At 36.3% G+C, this 19,211-nt stretch overlaps 1 protein-coding gene across 1 annotated transcript; it reads right to left on the bottom strand.

The window, feature by feature from the left end:
• Nucleotides 1-4,671: 4,671 nt before the first annotated feature.
• LOC129276012 (protein Wnt-4-like) lies at nucleotides 4,672-18,310 on the bottom strand. Its single transcript, XM_064109725.1, has 5 exons — nucleotides 18,280-18,310; nucleotides 16,384-16,475; nucleotides 15,606-15,788; nucleotides 8,915-9,181; nucleotides 4,672-8,365 (listed from the first exon to the last, which is right to left on the bottom strand). The coding sequence occupies exons 1-5, from the start codon at nucleotides 18,308-18,310 to the stop codon at nucleotides 8,165-8,167; spliced, it is 774 nt and encodes a 257-aa protein (XP_063965795.1). The 3' UTR covers nucleotides 4,672-8,164.
• Between the last annotated feature and the right edge of the window lie 901 nt (nucleotides 18,311-19,211).

The raw sequence follows: 19,211 nt of genomic DNA on the forward strand, positions 1-19,211 counted from the left end.
CGGGATTTTCAAAAAGGCAAGGGGGCACATTTTCCCAAAGAAACATTGGACAAGCAAAACAAGTTTTTAACCCCAAAATAAGGACATTACGTCCACTTAAATATTTGACAAGCAAAAAAAGAAAAAAATAAATAAATAATAAAGGTCTTTACGTTTTAACGGCATTTTTACATTACATTTTTTAATTGTGCCTCTCAAAGGGGGGGAGGGCACGGGCCGGCCGTGCCACCCCCCCCCCCCTGAATCTGCTCGCTCGCTCATTCACCCTCCCCGGGTCACACTCTCCCCCTCTCCGTATTTTTTATCATTCATTATCTCAATCAATCCATCTATCAATATAAACTATCTATCTGCCTTTGAGTGTCCGTCTGTCTATTTGGTTCTATGGCATTTGCTCCGGCTACAATTGCTCCGATGGATATTCTGCACGTTTAGCCAAACATAAAACATAACCTCCAAAACTAAATAACACCTATTTCTTATCTTTACATTGTTCTGAACCAAAAACTCTTAAAATCCTAACTCTAATATGTGCCCTCTGAGATATCAAAAGCAAGTGTCGCAGGAGCAAATGTTGTATCACCGTCAAGGTTGTCTATCATTCATCCCTATAAATCAATCTCAATTCTGTACGCAGATTTATTCGGGGGGGGGGGGTCCATGGGCCTAGAACACATCAATAAGCTTGGTCGCCTTGCTCTTCCGCGTATCAAAGAGAGGTTGCTTTTTTGGCATTTTAAGGTTGAAAAGCGAAAATTGGTCGTATAATCCGAAAGTTCTCACTTGTATTTATTGTGAAAATTTGCAACTAGAAGCATGTTTTCGATTTGCTTTTTTTTTTTTTTTTTTTTTTTTTTGGGGGGGGGGGCAACTGCGCCCTCCCCCTACGTAAGGCCATGATCAACCCACATACCCTGATGTATATATATATCTCTCTAATTGAATTTATTATTTTCGATCAGACATATTTCATCCCCATACGCCTACACATCATTTCCGTTCTTCACACATATATTTCCGAATTTTATCCACGATCTGATTTACTACCCCAAGAGGTGCCGCGGTTCGAGGTGCCAATGACCTCCAATAAAGTAATAGTCACATTTCACTGTCCTTCTTCAGTTAATCCTGTAGATGTTTGGATGTTACGACTCACGAGTAGGGATCATAATATGTTCAGAGGATACATTTCATATGTACATTCTCTCATATTATACTTCTCGGGGTGAGGGGAACTGAGACCCTCAAATGATTATCATAAGAAATATTTATTTTTGTTAATTTATCACGTTGTATTTCATTATTGTTGAGCAATTAGACTCTTAAGAGCAAGTAACTGATACGCGTTACTCAGCCTTTAAATACAAGTATGAATACATACAAAATTGCCATATCATACGTTTTATCGTCATTTATTTATTTTGTACAGCTAAGAGAAATATCAGTATATATGCCTATCATTTAAAACGGTATATATATAACAAAATTGGACACATAAATTCGATATCTTTTGAAAAGGGAGATGGATGTCTGTTTAAAAAAATGATACAACTTAAATGTTCGTACCTTGCATGGTTTAATAAGAAAAAAAAATGCTGATTGTGATCCACCTCTCGTCTGACCAAGGAATGCAGCTACTATAAACTCTATAAAATACCACACAAATATCGAATAAATTACAATTAAGCGCTTATCTTTATCCTGTATCGGTTTGCGCCGTAAAAATTTTATTGTGTTTTGGTGAAGTCCATCAGAATAAAATCAGGTATTTCTTGTTACTTAATGTTCAACCCTAGTCGATATTTACGAGCCTAGTCGGCTGATGGACGAGTTGACTGGGGCAATGGCTTGTAAAATTGTTGGATTGCGAAAGAAAGAATGAAAGGAGTCGGGAAGAAGGAGGAAGGAGGAAAGGAGGAAGAAATAATAATTATAATGAAAGAAAAGTAAAGAACGGGAGGAAGGAAGTGAGGAATGAAGAAAGAAACAATAAAAAGGAAAGAAAGAAAGAATGAAAGAAAGAAAGAAAAAAAAGAAAAAAAGGAAAGAAAAAAAACAAAGAACATGTGGAATTAACATTGTCAAGTACTATATGCAGTGGCGGATCCAGGGGGGTGGCGCAGGGGGCGCGCGCCCCCCCCCCCCTAATATTTGAGCGGCGCCGAAGGCGCCGCTCAAAAAAAAAGTAAAAGAAAGAAAAGGCGCTGCTTGAAAAAATGAAAATAAAGGAAAGAAAAGAAAAGGCGCCGCTTAAAAAAATTATACACTGATATAATATTAGCAACAGTAAGGAAATACTATCCCCCAGCAAAGCACAATCATATCATCTTCCTTATCTTTTCTTTTAACTACCCTTTTCCCAACAACTTTGCCGGTTAAAAATAATCAGCAGTGCGCTGCCTGCATATAACTGGCGCCAATCAAGAATAATCAGCGCCACCTTAATCTAAATCGGCGCCGGACAAGAATAATCAGCGCCATTTGGTTATAAATCGGCGCCAGTCGAGAAAAATCGGCACTGCCAGAGTCTTAACCGGCGCCGATCAAGGATAATCTGCGCCACCTAAATCTAAATCGGCACCAGATAAAAATGATCGGCGCCATCTGGAAATAAATCGGCGCCGGTACAGAAAAATCGGCGCTGCCTGAGTTCGTAACCGGCGCCGATCAAGGATAATCAGCGCCACCTATATCTAAATCTGGGCTGGTCAAGAATAATCAGCGCCATCTGGTTATAAATCGGCGCCGGTCAAGAATAATCAGCGTCCCCTGGTTCCATAAATAGGCACCGGTAGAATACTGAAGAAGGGCCTATTGCCAACCAAATTTAGATCGGCGCCGGTCAAGAATGATCAGCGGCACCTGGTTATACATTTTATTGTTGAATGGTCATAACAAAGCTTATCGCATGCCCTTACAGAGTGGACTGGGGCGGGGCAGTTGCCCACAGAATGACAGATGTCATGAAATCTTTAATTTATTTTAAAAATCCCAGAATCATACAAAAGCGTAGAGCAAACCCTTTAATTTTGATCTTATTTTCCAATGCTTTAATAAAAAGAAGGTCAGTCACTTTTCTTCTTTACACATTCCACATTGTGCCACCTCTATGGCCTTTAGTTTAAGGACGTTCCACAGTTATGTTTGTGCGCATCATGATCTGCGCATATTTTACACTCTGCGCGCTGACGTCACAATGGATCAGTGTTTTATGAAGATGATTCGATATTTTAGCCCAAAACTTTGCTAAAACCCGTTGCTAGTACCGGGAGTGTACAATTACGCAACCAGTGGTATATTGAGATTGAGCTACACAACTCGTTCTTTATTTAAAATCGTGCTTAAATTATCCGCTTCTCAGATTGGAATATAAAAAATTTCAGCTCGCGCTTCGCGCTCGCATCATTTCTGTAGCAAAACCCCATACTTTTCATGATTAAATAGGTGAATAGAATGTCCCCTTTTCAGGACTAAACGTCAAAAGAACTCCCGCTTCGATTTGCAATAATCTTTTGCTGGATACAATCTTGTTCTTTACTACAAACGTCCATTAAACTGTCATTTTTTTTCAGATCGAAATATCAAAATTTTAAGCTCGCGCTTCGCGCTCGCATCTATTTTTTTTTTTTATACCAATCTTAATCATTGGTACCAAAAATGCATAGAATATCAAGCTTTCTGGTCAGAATATAAAGAAATTTCAGCTCGCCCTCGGCACTCGCATTATCTGTGTAGTGAGATATGTATCCTCCTCATGAGTTACTACAAACAGTCCTAAACAGGCACCTTTTTCCTGTTTTCAGGTCAGTATACTAAAAAATTTCAGCTCGCGCTTCGCGCTCGCATTAATTTGTTGGCTAGATATGTGTTTCTATCTCATGAGTCTTATAAATATATATATATGCATATGTGTGTGTGTGTGTGTTTGTGTGAGTTTGTTTGTTTTGTGTGATATCGAGCGCCTTTGGAAAGTTGATTCATGATTTTGCCCCCCAAATCTAAAAAAAAGGATCGACGCCCCTGTGTATATATGCATATAGTAAAAAAAACTTGTATCTCTATTAATATACAAAAGTATTGGCCTCAACGCAATAAAAGGGTTAATACACGAGATTTTGAAATCGCAAATAACATGCATAATTTGTGTTACTTTTTGCTTGTTTCTTTCTTTGATAAGTTTTTCAATCTCTCTCTATATATGTTTTAAAGATTATATGTTTAAATTGATGTATATTTCTGTTATAATGAGATATGTTTAAGTGGACTTCAGGAAATGGTCGTACGCAGCAAGGGGGAAGGGGGGGGGGCACATTCGCGATCTGCTGTTGTGAAAAACAATTTTTTTTCCTTAACATTTCATGAAAACTATGAAAATTGTGCAAATGTGAGATGTGCACCAAATTTTCGAGTCTTGCCCCCCCCCCCGGAAATATTATCTGCGTGTGGTCATGCAAAATGGCATGACTGGAAATCCTACATTTTGAAAGGAGCATTTGACAGGGTCAGACTTTACCCCTTTTTCAACATTTTCTTTTATGGCGCCGGTGAAGTGCAAAAATGTGTGCGCCGCTCGGCAGTGCGCACCCCCTTTCGCCAAAAGCTGGATCCGCCTATGATATGGTTTAGTCAAGTTTAGTTTCAATATGTAAAAAATGAAATATTGTATTATTCAAACAATAAAAACAAACGAAATAGTAAGTGAAAGACATCACCGACTGTTTAATTTGCATGTCACTGAATTGTACATAACACTGTTTTGTGAAAAATAAGCTAAACTTAAAATGTCATAACTTTTTTATTTTACATGATCCGATTTTGATGAAATTTTCAGCATTATGCTAATTTGATTTTTCTGTATTTATCCAAATCAACATTTTTCTGGGATGGACTTGACCTCTAATAATTGATGTCACTAAGCACTTTACATTGTGCGCGCACACAATGTATGCACTTTCTCCACTCCCTGGGGAACATCCCAACAAGAGTTTCAAGACTCAATGACCAGGCATAGTATCCCTCCTACCGTGTACCCATTTGAAACCTGGGTGGAGACTCACAGCAAAGTGTAGATTGACGCCTTGCCAGAGGACGTTAGGCCGCGGTTGGATTCGAAAACAAGACCCTCTGCTTACAAGGCAAGAGTCAGAACCGCTTACACCAGGGGCCCGTTGCATAAATTTCTTGTTTATTTTCCAGAGTTTTTTTTATGGCAAAAGTTTTATGCAACGGGCCCCAGGACGCTGCCCGGGAAGACTGCGGAAACCTAGTCAATAAAAATTGCTCAAAAGACAATGTTTATTCTCTATGAAATCCCGAATATCAATGCTTTATTACAACGTTCTTTAGTAGTACATTTTTACAAACAGACCCAAGGTCGCTTAGTGTTTTACAATCACATTATCTTTGAAATATAAATAACAAATACTTATGTCATGGGAAAAAAGAATTCTCTACATTCAACCACGCATAATTTTCTTTGAAACTTTTCTTTCTATTTTTGCAGCATTTTTTAAATTGATTTTGTAATTATTAAAAGTGAGAATGCAAATAATTATTGAAATTTTACCACAAAATGAATAGGGATTAAAGCAATTCATTGAAATCTTATTATTTTCGCGCTTTTGTTGCTTCACTCTAAAAATATAGTGTTTAGATGCAGTCCAAGTTAATAAAGGACAACACGCTCGGGTCTTAAATGGACACTTTGAAGTCCGAACATAAAACTAATCAGATTATAAAACCAAAGTTATCATATACACCATTTGGCGTTGACCTGCTACCATAAATTGGACACTGGTGTAAAGTGTCTGTTGCCGTTCTACACCAATAGTGTAGTTTAAATCAACTAATAATTTTGCAGTGTATCAATTATTATCAATTCACCAATATTAATGCTTCAATTTTACCGTTGTAACTTAAGCATCACGGTGAAATAATGCCATTTTCCTTTTTTTATTTCATAAATATCTACTTTTAGTTTTATATGCAAAAATGAACGAGTAATATCAGAATCGCTAACAGCTTTCATCACTAATTTTAACATTTATTAAAAGAAATCGAGTGCAAAATTTAGTAAATTAAAACCGATTTTTATTGCTGACGGGTTTTAAATAATCAAAATACGGACAAAATATTCAAGGGATTAATTCAAAACAAAATACCAGAATAGCAAAAGGGGATTTTATCGTTAGGGTATAGAACACAAGCCCACCCCCCCCCCCCTCCCCTAAGAAAAAAAAAGATTCGGGAATTAACAGCATGGATGACATACTAACGGAAATTGTGTTTATTTTCTTACACTTGATTCGATTTTTTTATTCATTTTATTCATTTACCACTTGTGGGATGGAAAAGCCTATTAGCAAATGCTGTTTTCGTAGGGGTCCAAGTTGTGGTTTGCAATTAATAAAAACCAGAATCAAAAGAATTCTAAAAAAGAATAATACATGCTATTAACACAATGAGTAATTTTGATGAATATTCCATACATTAATAAAATTATCATCGAATAATAATAACATAAGTTTTGGCTACATGCGCGTAATTGTATCAAATATTATCACATACAATAATAAGGGAAGACATTATAATGACATTATATTACAAAAAAATTACTTTATACAATAGTACAATGATAATAAGATACATGTAGGCCTATGAACAAGAAATACTGTACATTGTTTTGCGTAAAATAAATTGTACACCACACAAACACATTTCAATAAAAAAAAAAACCAGTTCAAACGATAAAGTACCTTTTTGTAAATCATGAAATAGCTCGGCAAGAGCATAAGGCACTTATAAACACAATGCTTCAATAATTGTGTTCTAAAATGATTAAAGTCTTCAGAAAATGATGACTTATTTTGTTTTTAAACAGATTCAAATATCATGCCTCCGCCTAGAAAGGACGTAATTACTGAGGGCAGTCTGAATTCGTTAACAGCATCTTAGATAAATGGTACTTTGCAGCGTGCGTTCGAATAAGACCTCCCTTCACTTTTGTACAATTTTGTACAAGATTTTCAAGACCTACTGCATAGTTTTTTTTTAAAGATTATTTTCACATAATGTTTTTAATCATTCTGGACAAGCTTGAAACCATTTCCAACTGCAACAGGTAAAGAAATTCATGTGTTTGCTTTTGACTTGCAGTTAGTTTTCTCATCTGCTTTTTCGAGCCGACATCAACATAAATATTTTAATCAATTGATTACTTCCAGATTTATGATTAATATTGATAAGGTAACCATAGTAACTAGTAAGTATCACAAATGTATTATGAAAATGAACCAGTGATGACCCCAAGAAAACTTCTTATACTGATATAAGAATGAAGGGCCTAGATATTGGTTGAGGGACATACAAGTAACCAGGCATTCATTTTGCCAAACGTAACCCACTGTCTTGGCTCCGAGATAAGTAAAATAGGTATAATTACAACATTATACTTAAAAAAAAAGAAAATGATATACGAGTACACCGTTTTGTCCTGGCATTAGTATTTCACGTACCAATATTCTGTACCGTCAAAAAAGGCTAGACACCCTCAACTATCATTTTAAACGTGTTAGAAATATTTTTATAACAATTCTTACTTATGCATTCAGAGATGTCTTAAGGCCTTAATTTCTTCTTGTTTGAATGCTTTAACACAACAAAGGAGTAATGAACAACATTTTTTTTTTCAATAAATTCTTTTCAAATAATGACACCGGTACAAGAAAATGCTCCTGAAGTCTCCAGCCAAAACGTTTCTACCATAGTAGGGCCCTGGGAACGATTTATTGACTGAGGTTGCTGATGTAAATTTGACAAGCAACAAAAAAAAAAAGATTTTCGTTTTGCTAACATTTCTCAATTTTTTAACACCAACCAGAATTCTAGGGGGTGCTGCATATGGAGAATAATACACGCAGTACCCCAAGGAAAATCTCAGGGGTGAAGCAACCCCGCTTCCCATGGCCATGTCTACCATTTTGTGCCAGGAAAACTCGCTTGCTTGAAATGGAATACTGTTTAAAAAATCTGTTACGACAGTCCGTCACGTGATGATAAATATTGTCCAATCACAATCACCGCGTTCGTCTCAGGTAGACGTACGTGCACACACGCACGATAAGATGCAGTACGCGGCGCCTTGCTCGAGTTCGGTCCCGCACGTTCATTTACACGTATGCACTTCGACAGTCCGATGGCAATTCCGACACTTGACGTAGCAACACCAATGGAACTTGCAGCTACATCGTTCGACCACCTCTTCGATGTGAGTGTTGAAACCTCGACCACAGCACATGAGCTCGCAACCATCGATGGCTTTTGATGTCTTGTTACAGCGCCGTCCGTGAGTACCCAGTGATCCCAGCTTGGCGGGTGAATGAAGGAGGGAAGGAAAGAAACAAAGAAAGAATCGACAAAAACAATCTGTTCTTTCAATACGACACTCTTGAATAGTATTGACAATATTCTAAGAGAGTACAGGTTACAATGAGAACGCAATTTGTTCATCAAGTGATTTAACACTACTCAGTCATAAAATTAAAAAAAGAAATTTATCCCACAAGACAGTTCATTGTAACTATAAGCCCACCTAGTATTTTTCACACAAACTCTTCTAAAATGTAACTTTATTCACAATTCATAAAATCATTATTTTAATACAAAACTAGATATATAAAAATGAATAAGAATTTGTTCAATTCATATACATGAATGTAAAGTATATGCCCATAATGGCAAAATACGTTGGTTTCCAAACGAAATCAAATTAAGAAGAAAAAGAAGAATTGGAACGAAGGGGAATGGGAGGAAAACGGAGGCATAGAATGAGGGAGGGGAAAAGAAGAAGAAGAAGAGGAAGAAGAAGAAGGAGGAGGATGAAGAAGAAAATTAAAAAGAAGAAGAAGAAGCTTACCTTCAAGTCCTCCTCGCAAAAATCAGGGGATGGCACAAGATAGACCAGGTCCGAGCTGGTATGAGGCTTGAAGTCCGCGTTGCGAGGGACCAGCTGCTGCCTGGATCCGATCTTCAGGGACTGGACTTCTGTGGCACCGTCGAACTTCTCTTTGAGGACGTAGCCGATGTCGCCGAAGGTCGGCATCGATTTCCAGCACGTTTTCATCTCACAAGAACCGGACACGCCGTGACACTTGCACTCCATCCGCATGTTGTCTTCGATTGTCTAATTAATTTCGAGAAGTGAAAAAAAAAGAAAGATAGGACATTGAAATTTTGTTAAAATGGAAATTTGATATTACATACATGATGCCCTGTTTTTTTTTCAACGATTCAAAGCTTTACCAAGAGTGTGATATCATAAATAATACGGTTCACTGGTATAGCTATCTTGCGATGATTATATTTTATTTTCATAATATCTTTCATAATTATTACTGTTATGGGGGCACAAAATATAGGCCCATATTGATTAATTCTCTGTACTGGCCTCATGAACATCAACGAATAACCACAATTTATGGTAAACTTCGACAAATACACTTTACATAATGTTTAGTATAACAAACTCAAAAAGACAAGTACGTTTTCTATTCTTGGAAGTTTATATAATTCTTGCTTCACAATCATGGCAACGGGCCAAAGGCTGTGCCAGTGTATACAGTTATAGAGGTGTCAAGAAGAAACAAAAAAAATATGCGTTTTATTTAATTTCCATCTTTTAAATAAGACCTATGCAGGTATGTTGTATAGTTAAATGACTGATTCATTTATTCCCGTTCTGTATCTACATATGTTTATACTCCTCTTTTCTTCCTTCTATTTTAAGCATATGAAAAACTAAAGGGGTACCCCCCCCCCCTGAGTGCCACCCGTAACAGACAGTCAAATGGACAGTATAAACATCGTTAAATGAAAAACGAAATCTATTCACTTTTAGCGAGAAAGTGACATCATTATCACTCCAAAATTTAAACACTATACCAGGAACTCATATTTTGGGGGTTTGTTAAATGCATCGATGACACATCAAGGTAGTATTTTCGAGTAGATTTCTAAAAGTGGTGGACTATGGGTTTTGATGAGTTTTCCTTGGTGATAACAATGTCTTCATATAAATTATTTATGTCAAGGCAACAAAAATGAGAGAGAGGGGGGGGCGTTAAAAAGGGATTCCCTTATTACTTGAACGGGGGTCACTAGTAGGCATCCTAGGTTATGAATTTAGCTCTTACTGCAAAAGTGAAAAACAAGCACTAATACTTTTGAGGTCCTTTATTCTACGCCAGTGTAGGTTTGACAATAATGTTTTTACATTATCCGCAACACCTCTCTTGATTCCGTAATGGACATCAACAAAATGTTTTCCAGGAAGACATATATTACCTATTTTGCAACATTAACGTCACTGACTCTCCGCCAGTAAATCTATGTACAAAATAGTCAGCATGTATTTAAGATATATTATTAAAGGCTATAAATTGGCAAGTCTATCTACAGTATGTTTGGGATAGTTTATTAATTAATACGAGACTTGTATGACACGTGAATAACTTAACGTCTTCCTATTATTAGTAAATTTTGTTTGGCAAAAAAACTTTAGAATTTCGCTTCACATCTGGCCGGCCCGACTCGAGGAGAGGGGGGGGGGAGGAGCGGTGTAGTTCGGAAACATAATTATCCATCAACTCATTGGTTTGACGACCGATAGGCTTTACTTTTAAAGAGTACAAATTAACACTTAAGTTGGAGGCGAATTCTAAACTTTAAAATAATTGGAAAATTTACAGCCCGAAATCATCTACCAACCGTCATGATATCCAAAAATCTGTTTATGTATGAGCTTGGTCCATGAACTCGGAAAATATTTCCATTTCAATAACCGGTGGTGGTTGTGATTGAAAAGTTGGCTCAGATTATGTGTGTGGATGCCTGAAATGCCGAACTGATCTCAGCACTCTATGGGGACATTTCTGACAAAATATTAATCACTGATTGAGTGAGCCGATGACATGAGATGGGGTGGGAATGAAATTGCGAGGGGATGTGATGAGGCATGGTGGAAAGGAAGTCGGTCGAGAAAATATCATTGAACCGAATTTCATTACTCCTTTGGGTGTCCATCAATGTGACAATATTATGTTTAAATGTTTGACTTTGTTTCCTTCCGTAATCTCATCTGAAATTGACACATCTCCTCGCTTCTTCTCTATTAACAGCCCCCTCCCCCTTCCAAACTCTGTCTTCTTAGTAATTCTTCTTGGCACGTGACCTATAGACACCAAAAAAAGTGAAAAGCTAAGCTGTTGAATTGCTCATGCAGCAACAAATAAACATGATACAACTCGTGAATGAATTAAATTAATTCGAAGAAACATCGGCATTATTCGGCTAACTCGCCCATGAACACGATTGTTCAGTTAATTAAAAACAGTAGGCCTATCTCTTGGATGATACAATTCTATGCTTGATCTTCGGGAGGTGTATGCAATAGGCCTATATTATATCTCTATTTTGAACACAAGTGAGTGATGGCGACATTAAATGGGCAGACGTTACAATTTCTGTGTTTGTTATCTCGGCGCACGCGTCGCTCGTTCCAAGATCACCCATTCATCATTTCCCGCGCTTTTAATGGCTAGATCGCAATCGCCTGCTTCAGACTCGACTTGATACAAATAACAAGTTACAGATAAACATAACATTCTCATGTATTTTGATCGCAGTTTCCCACAAATATGCGTTGTTTTAGAAATTCTTAAGGGATATATTCTTTAAAGACTGTAGTTTTTAACGGCCATAGGCTATACTTCGATTCCAGTTTCCGACAACTATTTTTTAAACATTCAAACTTTCGCCGATGATATTATTTTAAGTATCTTGTTTAAAATAGAATTTAAAAAAATCCCCAACTCAGTAACTTATCATGTGTTTATTCCTCTTTTATCATCAATACTCAGAAAATGAGATGCGAGAACGAGAGAAAAGGAGATTGAGTGAGAGAGGGGGATGTATCATGTACATGTATTTACTTAGTCCGTCTTGATTGCCGAATCTCTTGCCTAACAATTATCATTCTTTCAAATTATTTTGTTCTTCCCTTGGGTTTCTGGTGATCTAGTGTAAGACTTTAAGGACACATTTTTATGCTACTTTCGAATGGACCGCCTTGGGTGTTTTAGCAACATCACTTCATCATTTTGATCCGTGTCTACATTTTTGTCCAAACCCCATTCGTCATCATGGTCATTGCGAGAAATGGGGGCATTTCTTAATGTCTCAGAAGAATGATGATGATCGCATGCTCGCCATTGCTCTAATAAATCTTAAGTTAAGCATGTTAAGATTGTGAGCAAAAAATGTGAAGCAAAGGTTCAAAAGTAAAAGAGAAGATACTGCCGTGATCTCGAGAAGCGGAGTATGTGTGTCTAAGGGGGGGGGGGAGAACTTAGAAAAAAATCGTCAGTCCAGCCTACTCCTGCAATTTGTAAAAGCTTGTTTTTCCTTTGCAACTTTTTCATTGAAAAAAATAAAAATAAATCAAAAGTGTGCACTAGAATCATTTTAATTTCATTTTTTTTAAATGAACGACTTCGGATGATGTACTTTACTGTATTTACAAGAATTGTATTTTTCAAAAATATGAATTTAATAAAATATGAAATTTTATTTCCTATGAAATAAAATGTTCTCGTGAAGGCCCCATCCCCCGGCAAAACATTATGATGGTTGCTCGAATAGGAGAAAACGACAACGACGAGGAAAATATAGATAAAAGAGAAGGGAAATTTGAAAGGTGGGGAAAAGATGAGAGAAAGGAGAAAATATGAAAGAATCTTTAATTACATAAATCACTGAACACTTTAATTCATTTAGCTTGTGATAAGGTAATTCTTTCTGGTATGGGTTCGCGTGCAAGTCAGGAGCATTGCCTGAATTACGCTTCGCTATCCGTGAAAGATTGGTTTGTTTTTTTAGTGTCCACCCCGTGACGCCGCGTGAAGGTTATAGACGATATGAAAATGTCGCCAGAGTGCATCAATGAATGTCTTTAATACACAAACGAGATGCACGCAAAATATGAAACATTCAATATTTTACATAAATATATAGGTATCAGTAATATAGTCAATTTCCATCCATGCATCATCTTAGTCGAATTACATTAATGTGCGCTGATGGTGTATAGTTGGGGAGAGGGTGCTTATAGGGTCATGCCCCCAAGTTCCATCACCAAGGAAAACGATATGAAGAGAGAAGGAAACGAAAAAGGGTGAAATGTATATATATATTTTAATACAATTATTGTCCCTCTATCACGTTTTTTAACATAAGAGGGCTTTTCGTTTTTAAAGAGGGGCAACATTTATGCTCGCTCGCGCGTTTTTATAAATTTTGCTCCATACACATTTGTCCCCTTAACTTTTGTTGCTGTGGTCGAATTTCACACGTGGTCCTCGAATTTGAAAGTCTCCCAGTCCTGATCCCATATCACCAATAGATTGTCTTACGGTGTTTCTCGAATAATTCTTGTGGCCTTTGCAGTGGATTTACTTTTTCTATAAAAGTGGTCACATCCCCACACCCATAATACCCCATGATGTACATTTCAAGTTCAAAAGTTACAAATCTGTCAAGCAGAAAACGACTTTCTGTCTCTTGGAAACACAAGATGCAAGTCAAGCACAGCGAGCGGCATATTTACCAAACATTTCTAAATAATCGCCCAGAGTCGATCAATAACCGATGAAAGAATATGGATTAATCAAGGAGAAAATTGACTCGCACGACAGTAAGTCAATCAGTGGTTATTTATGCACGCGTTATTTCCGATCCGTAAATCAAAAACTTTTTGATTTATTCTAAATAGACGGGGTCGTTTGCGCGCCCTCGCAGTGAGTCAACTGTGGCGAGTTATCTGAACGAAGGGAGATCGAAAATAATACAATCATAATCATGACGTGTCGACGACGATTTAAAAGCCCCCCCCCAAAAAAAAAAAAAATGGATAAACAGTTTTTTTTTCATGACAAGATTTACACAGCTGATAAATTATAAAGATTTCTTTTTTATCGCACAACGATTTAAAAAAAAATCTTTTTTAAAGTCAATTTTGATAAAGGTAAAAAATATTATACCTCCTACGTAAGTTACACAGCTTCAAACTCACAATGAAAATGTAAAAATGAACGTAGAATGGAACAAAGATGAAGAAAGAGAAGAAGAAAAAGAAGTAGAAGAAGAAGAGGGAGGAGGTTGAGAAGAAGAAGAAGAAAAGGGAGGAGGAAGAGAAGGAGGAGAAGAAGAAGAAGAAGACTGAAGAAGAGGGAGAAGGTTGAGAAGAAGAAGAAACGGGAGGAGGAGGAGGAGAAGAAGAAAAGGGAGGAGAAGAAGCAGAAGAAAAAAAAAGAAGAGGAGGAGGAGAAGAAGAAGAAAAAAAAAGAAGATGAAGAAGAAGAAGAGGAGGAGGAGGAAGAAGAAGAAGAAGAAGACTGAAGAAGAGAGAGAAGGTTGAGAAGAAGAAGAAAAGGGAGGAGGAGGAGAAGAAGAAGAAAAGGGAGGAGAAGGAGAAGAAGAAGAAGAAGAAGAAGAAGAAGAAGAAGAAGGGAAAAGGTTAAAGTGAAAAAATAGGTGGGAAATGCAAGAAAAGAAAACGGGAAAAAAAATTGAACTCCAGATAATCTGTTATACGAAGGAAATGGGGTCGGTATAATAGGTCAAAATCAAATTGAGAGAACAAATTTTCAAAAACTACGAATAAATTTAAGATGAGAACACCTGCTTGAGGTGATTACCGTTTTCCTAAAATAAAACTTTTTTGCAAGCTTACCTGTTCTAACGAATAAAATAATAAATAAATTTGTCATTTCGGCGGCTGGTTCAGGGGTAAATGCATAATCAACAAATTGCATTATTTATCTTATTAATCATAACTAAGATACATTTTTATTTACTCCCTGAACCCCTGCCCCCATTGACATGATTCACAATAATTATGAAACAATGGAGTCTCATGTCATTGACTTTTGTTATACCATTGAAAATATTTCCTCTTTCCATTATTCATTTTTTAAACTGCTGACATCGTCATGATCGTTTCGATCGAGTAGTAACTTGGTCTACATGCAGTAAAGCAGTAGGTCTATTTTGTCTTCTAAGATTTTTTTAGCAGGATAGTCTACCACATGGACTAAACCAATTTGGTCTACTATCAATTCGTCCAATTGCCGTTTGGTCTACTTTACACTTAGTCCTATTCCCACTTGGTCTAATGGTCAATCTAATGCCCAATTTATCTAATTCCACTTTGTCTTCTTCTTTTTTTACTTTGTCAAATGAAAATATAAAACACTTCTTCTAACCAACAGACTAAAGTGGCCTTACACCAAGTGAATATTAGGACCTAGATGAACTATAGCCTGAATGGGAATTAAATAAATTGATGGTATATAGACTCGTGGAAATTGGATTAAGAGTTTATCATACAAACAAGATGGATAAAAAGGAGATAAGAACATCTGGGATAAAACCAAACTGACCGTAGACATATCGGTATAATTTACCATTCCGATATTATGGGCGTCTTCAAAAGTGGATGGCTATAAGAAAAAGAAGTGTAATATTATTTCTAACATTTATTTATTTCTTACTCTTCTTCCAGCTTCGTTGTTGTGCAAGTTCATTAGCCTTCGTTCAAGGGTAGCACGGGTTTTTCTTTCCATGGCATCCACGAAAGTTTGTGAGAATTGGACGCCGTAAGCGACATTATCTGAACAGCCTGCCCAGACAAAACCGTCTGCACTGTTACCTCCCACCGTACGATCACAGCCGCACTGCATGGTAAAAGAAAAAAAAAAATCATATGAATATTAATCTAAAAAAAAAAAAAGTACAATTAATATTTGTCTGTCATTCATCCAAGTCAAGTAGGGCCATCAACACAATGGCAATCGTCATCATACAAGTCGTATAGGCAGCGGGACGGGAGGAATTTACCCCCGACAATTTTCAAAACCTATATATTATTTTTTTAAGTATCACCTTTATTCAAAACAAAATAAAGGGAACTTACAACCAATGAAAATAAATCCAGACTACTCGTTTTTTTAGGACGAGGTACAGGACTAATAACAGAATTACAAATACACAATATATAACAATAAAATTTACATAAAACGATTATACAATGGTGATTGCAGAAAAGAAACTTTGAAATTGAAAACTGACACACACAAAAAAGGTATTCATTTCAGTCGATTGATTTTTTTTATTTTTAATGGGTTTCCCGGCCTTTGTCAATATCAGGACTTTCACTTCAGGATATCGTGATATGGAGGGACGGGGTAAGTTTCCACACACTTTCTTTCTTTATTTCACTCTTTTATACTCATTTAAAAAGAATAACGCAACCCAATACACTTGGCTTACTTTCTCCAGTTCTCCACTACTGCAGCCCCTCGTCACCGCATGAGCCACGCCGGCCGCCGAGATGGCATTCACGAAGGCTGCTTCCCGTGTGCCTGCATTGTGAAGAAAACAAATACAAATATGATTGAATTTAAAATCAATTTATTCATTGACTAAAAAAAAATTAAACACATGAAAAGCACGACTGTCATTGGCCCTTTAAGATTGCTTCCTGTATACAATATTGACGAACTGGGAAGGAGAGGGAAGGGGTTGGGGAGCAAGTCGCAGACTTTTTTGGTCATTTTTACTTGGCAAAATCGGCAATACTTCCCTCTACCAAAAAGGTGACGAGCAAATGGTGCTATTAATAAACTTTTCTGTTTATGGTATTGTCCCCTTGGATACACGAGTGTTACAAAGCCGGTAATCCTAAGCCTAATTGAGAAGGGGGTTTGGTAAGTTTTCATAAAATCATAGCACTTCGCCCCCCCCCCCCAGGCTGATTTTATTTTTTTCATTGTTCGCGATTTTAACCCGAAATTATCATGGATTTCATAAAAATCCTGCAGTTTCAAAGACAAAAGCCCTTTGGCTATCAATACCAACCGACCAACCATGAATTCGACCACCACGAAATAACCGTCAAGATAAGATCGCCCGACAATCGTCGTCTACTCGGGATGGTTGAAAGAAATGGCAAGGTCAAGGAACTTACTCAAATCCAATATTGCAGTAAGGAGTTATTTTAATCTAGGGGCTTTCTTTATACGGCAATTTACCGCCAACTTTTGTCTTGACACGCGTCACATCATCTTATCACTCAACACCATGAAATAATATCCCGATGCGAGAGGGCCAGAATACATGGAATATGAGGTCTATAGCTTGCAGAGGTGGAGTCGAAAAGGAGCAATACACACAATTATTGTGTATTTTGTATAGAGATGCAATTAACATAAAACCAAAGACAAAAGGGTAGATAGGTTGTCGTAATTGATATTTTTTTATTTTAATTCATATCTAAATGTATAATGATATATTATAATAACTAGACATAAGTTATGCAGATAACGATGAAACAAATTCACAGTACGGAAGCGACGTATTCGAAATTAGAACGCTTGATGTTATTAGACTACGATCAATGAAGTCTCGCAATTTCTATAGTTTATTGTGTGAATTTAAGAAAAGAGACCCGGCTGCTTTGACATTCTGGGAAGGTAAATTGAACCTTGCAATTGATTTTGATTGGAAAGACACATTGAAATTTAAGTTTAAGACATTGAAAAACAATAAAATAAAGCAACTCAACTTCAAAACTCTTCATAGGATTTTACCGTTTAGATACAACTTGTGAAGGTGGAAAATCGTAACAGACAACTTATGTATTTTCTGTAAAACAACAGAATCTTTTGTTCATGTTGTTTTATAATGCCCAAGCGTAAAGCTTTTCTGGAAACGTATTGTGGATTTGATTAATTTAATGTTTAAAGAAAAAATTATATTAAACGAAAAATTATTAATAGTTGGTTTTTATTTCACACATGAACAAGCAACAGATATAAATACAGTCCTTGTGTATGCTCAATATGCAATCTATTTGATGTATATGATTAATTATTTTCAAGGTAAACCATACAACAATTATTCTATATGGCATGTGTTTAAATATGAAATTCTTTTAGACGACATCTCGGATGTTGTCTCTAAGACCCTGAATGTTAATACATGTTAACTTGGCTATTGAATGAATAAAAAACCTCTGACACCAGGGGAAAAAAATATTATAATAACAATAACAGGAATGATGATGAATATGATGAAGATAGTGGTAGTGCAGGTGGTGGTGATGTTGGTGGTAATGGTGGTGGTAATGATAAATGGTAAAAGATAAAGACTTAGCAATATACTAACCTTTTCCTTTAAGTAAGTGAGTAGGGCTCATGCAATATCAGAAAGCTACTCTTATTCAATAACTTTTAGATTTAAAAATTGTGCTGTAAATTACAAAAAGGGCTAAATTGAAATGAAAATTCCAACAAACAAGAATTGTGTATTCACATAAGTTCTAAAATAAAGGAATCAAGAAAAGGAAAATAAACGAACTTTCCCCAAATAAAATGTATGTAGGCCTGTAATGTTTTATATCAGTAATTTATATTTAGTATTTAGACTACAAGTAAATAATACGCAGAATAAAAAGTGGGGGATGGAGTTATAACGTTTGTTGTGTGATTACAGTCCTGAAGAAAAATGTTTACCAAACATTAATTGTTGAAAGGAAGCATGAATGTGTGTAGGTTAAGTATCGCCGCAATATCTAATCTTGAATAACAATAATACATCTTATGATAATTTTGGAGCGTAAAATTTTTCGCATGAAACATGCTTCTTACACTCTAAAACAGTTTACCCAATATTGGGTAAAATGAGAACATGTATGCTTGCTGGGTAAAATGATACCAAATACTTTGTAAATTTTACGCAATGTTGCGTTGAAATTTACCCTTTAAACTAGCATTTTATCCAATATGAGGGGAAAAATTAGGCAGCAAACATGCTTGTTCCCTTTCTACCCAATATTGGGAATTTGTTTTCTAAATCTTTTTTAGAGTGTAAATATACTAAATATTTCACCAAAAATGCTTTGAAAACATTTTCATGTCACCTTCCTTTATAATTTGTTTCTGGAATTTACGTCAAATGCACAGTAGTTTTGTTCATGGGGAAATATATAGCTTTCAACGAAATGCTTCTTTATCCCACAATATTTGAACTCCAAATACTCGAGAGCACTTAAAAGGATTTTGATTCATTTAAATTGAAAATATTTTCAGTCCTTTTTC

Source organism: Lytechinus pictus, chromosome 14, assembly GCF_037042905.1.
Source record: "Lytechinus pictus isolate F3 Inbred chromosome 14, Lp3.0, whole genome shotgun sequence".
Lineage (NCBI taxonomy): Eukaryota > Metazoa > Echinodermata > Echinoidea > Temnopleuroida > Toxopneustidae > Lytechinus > Lytechinus pictus.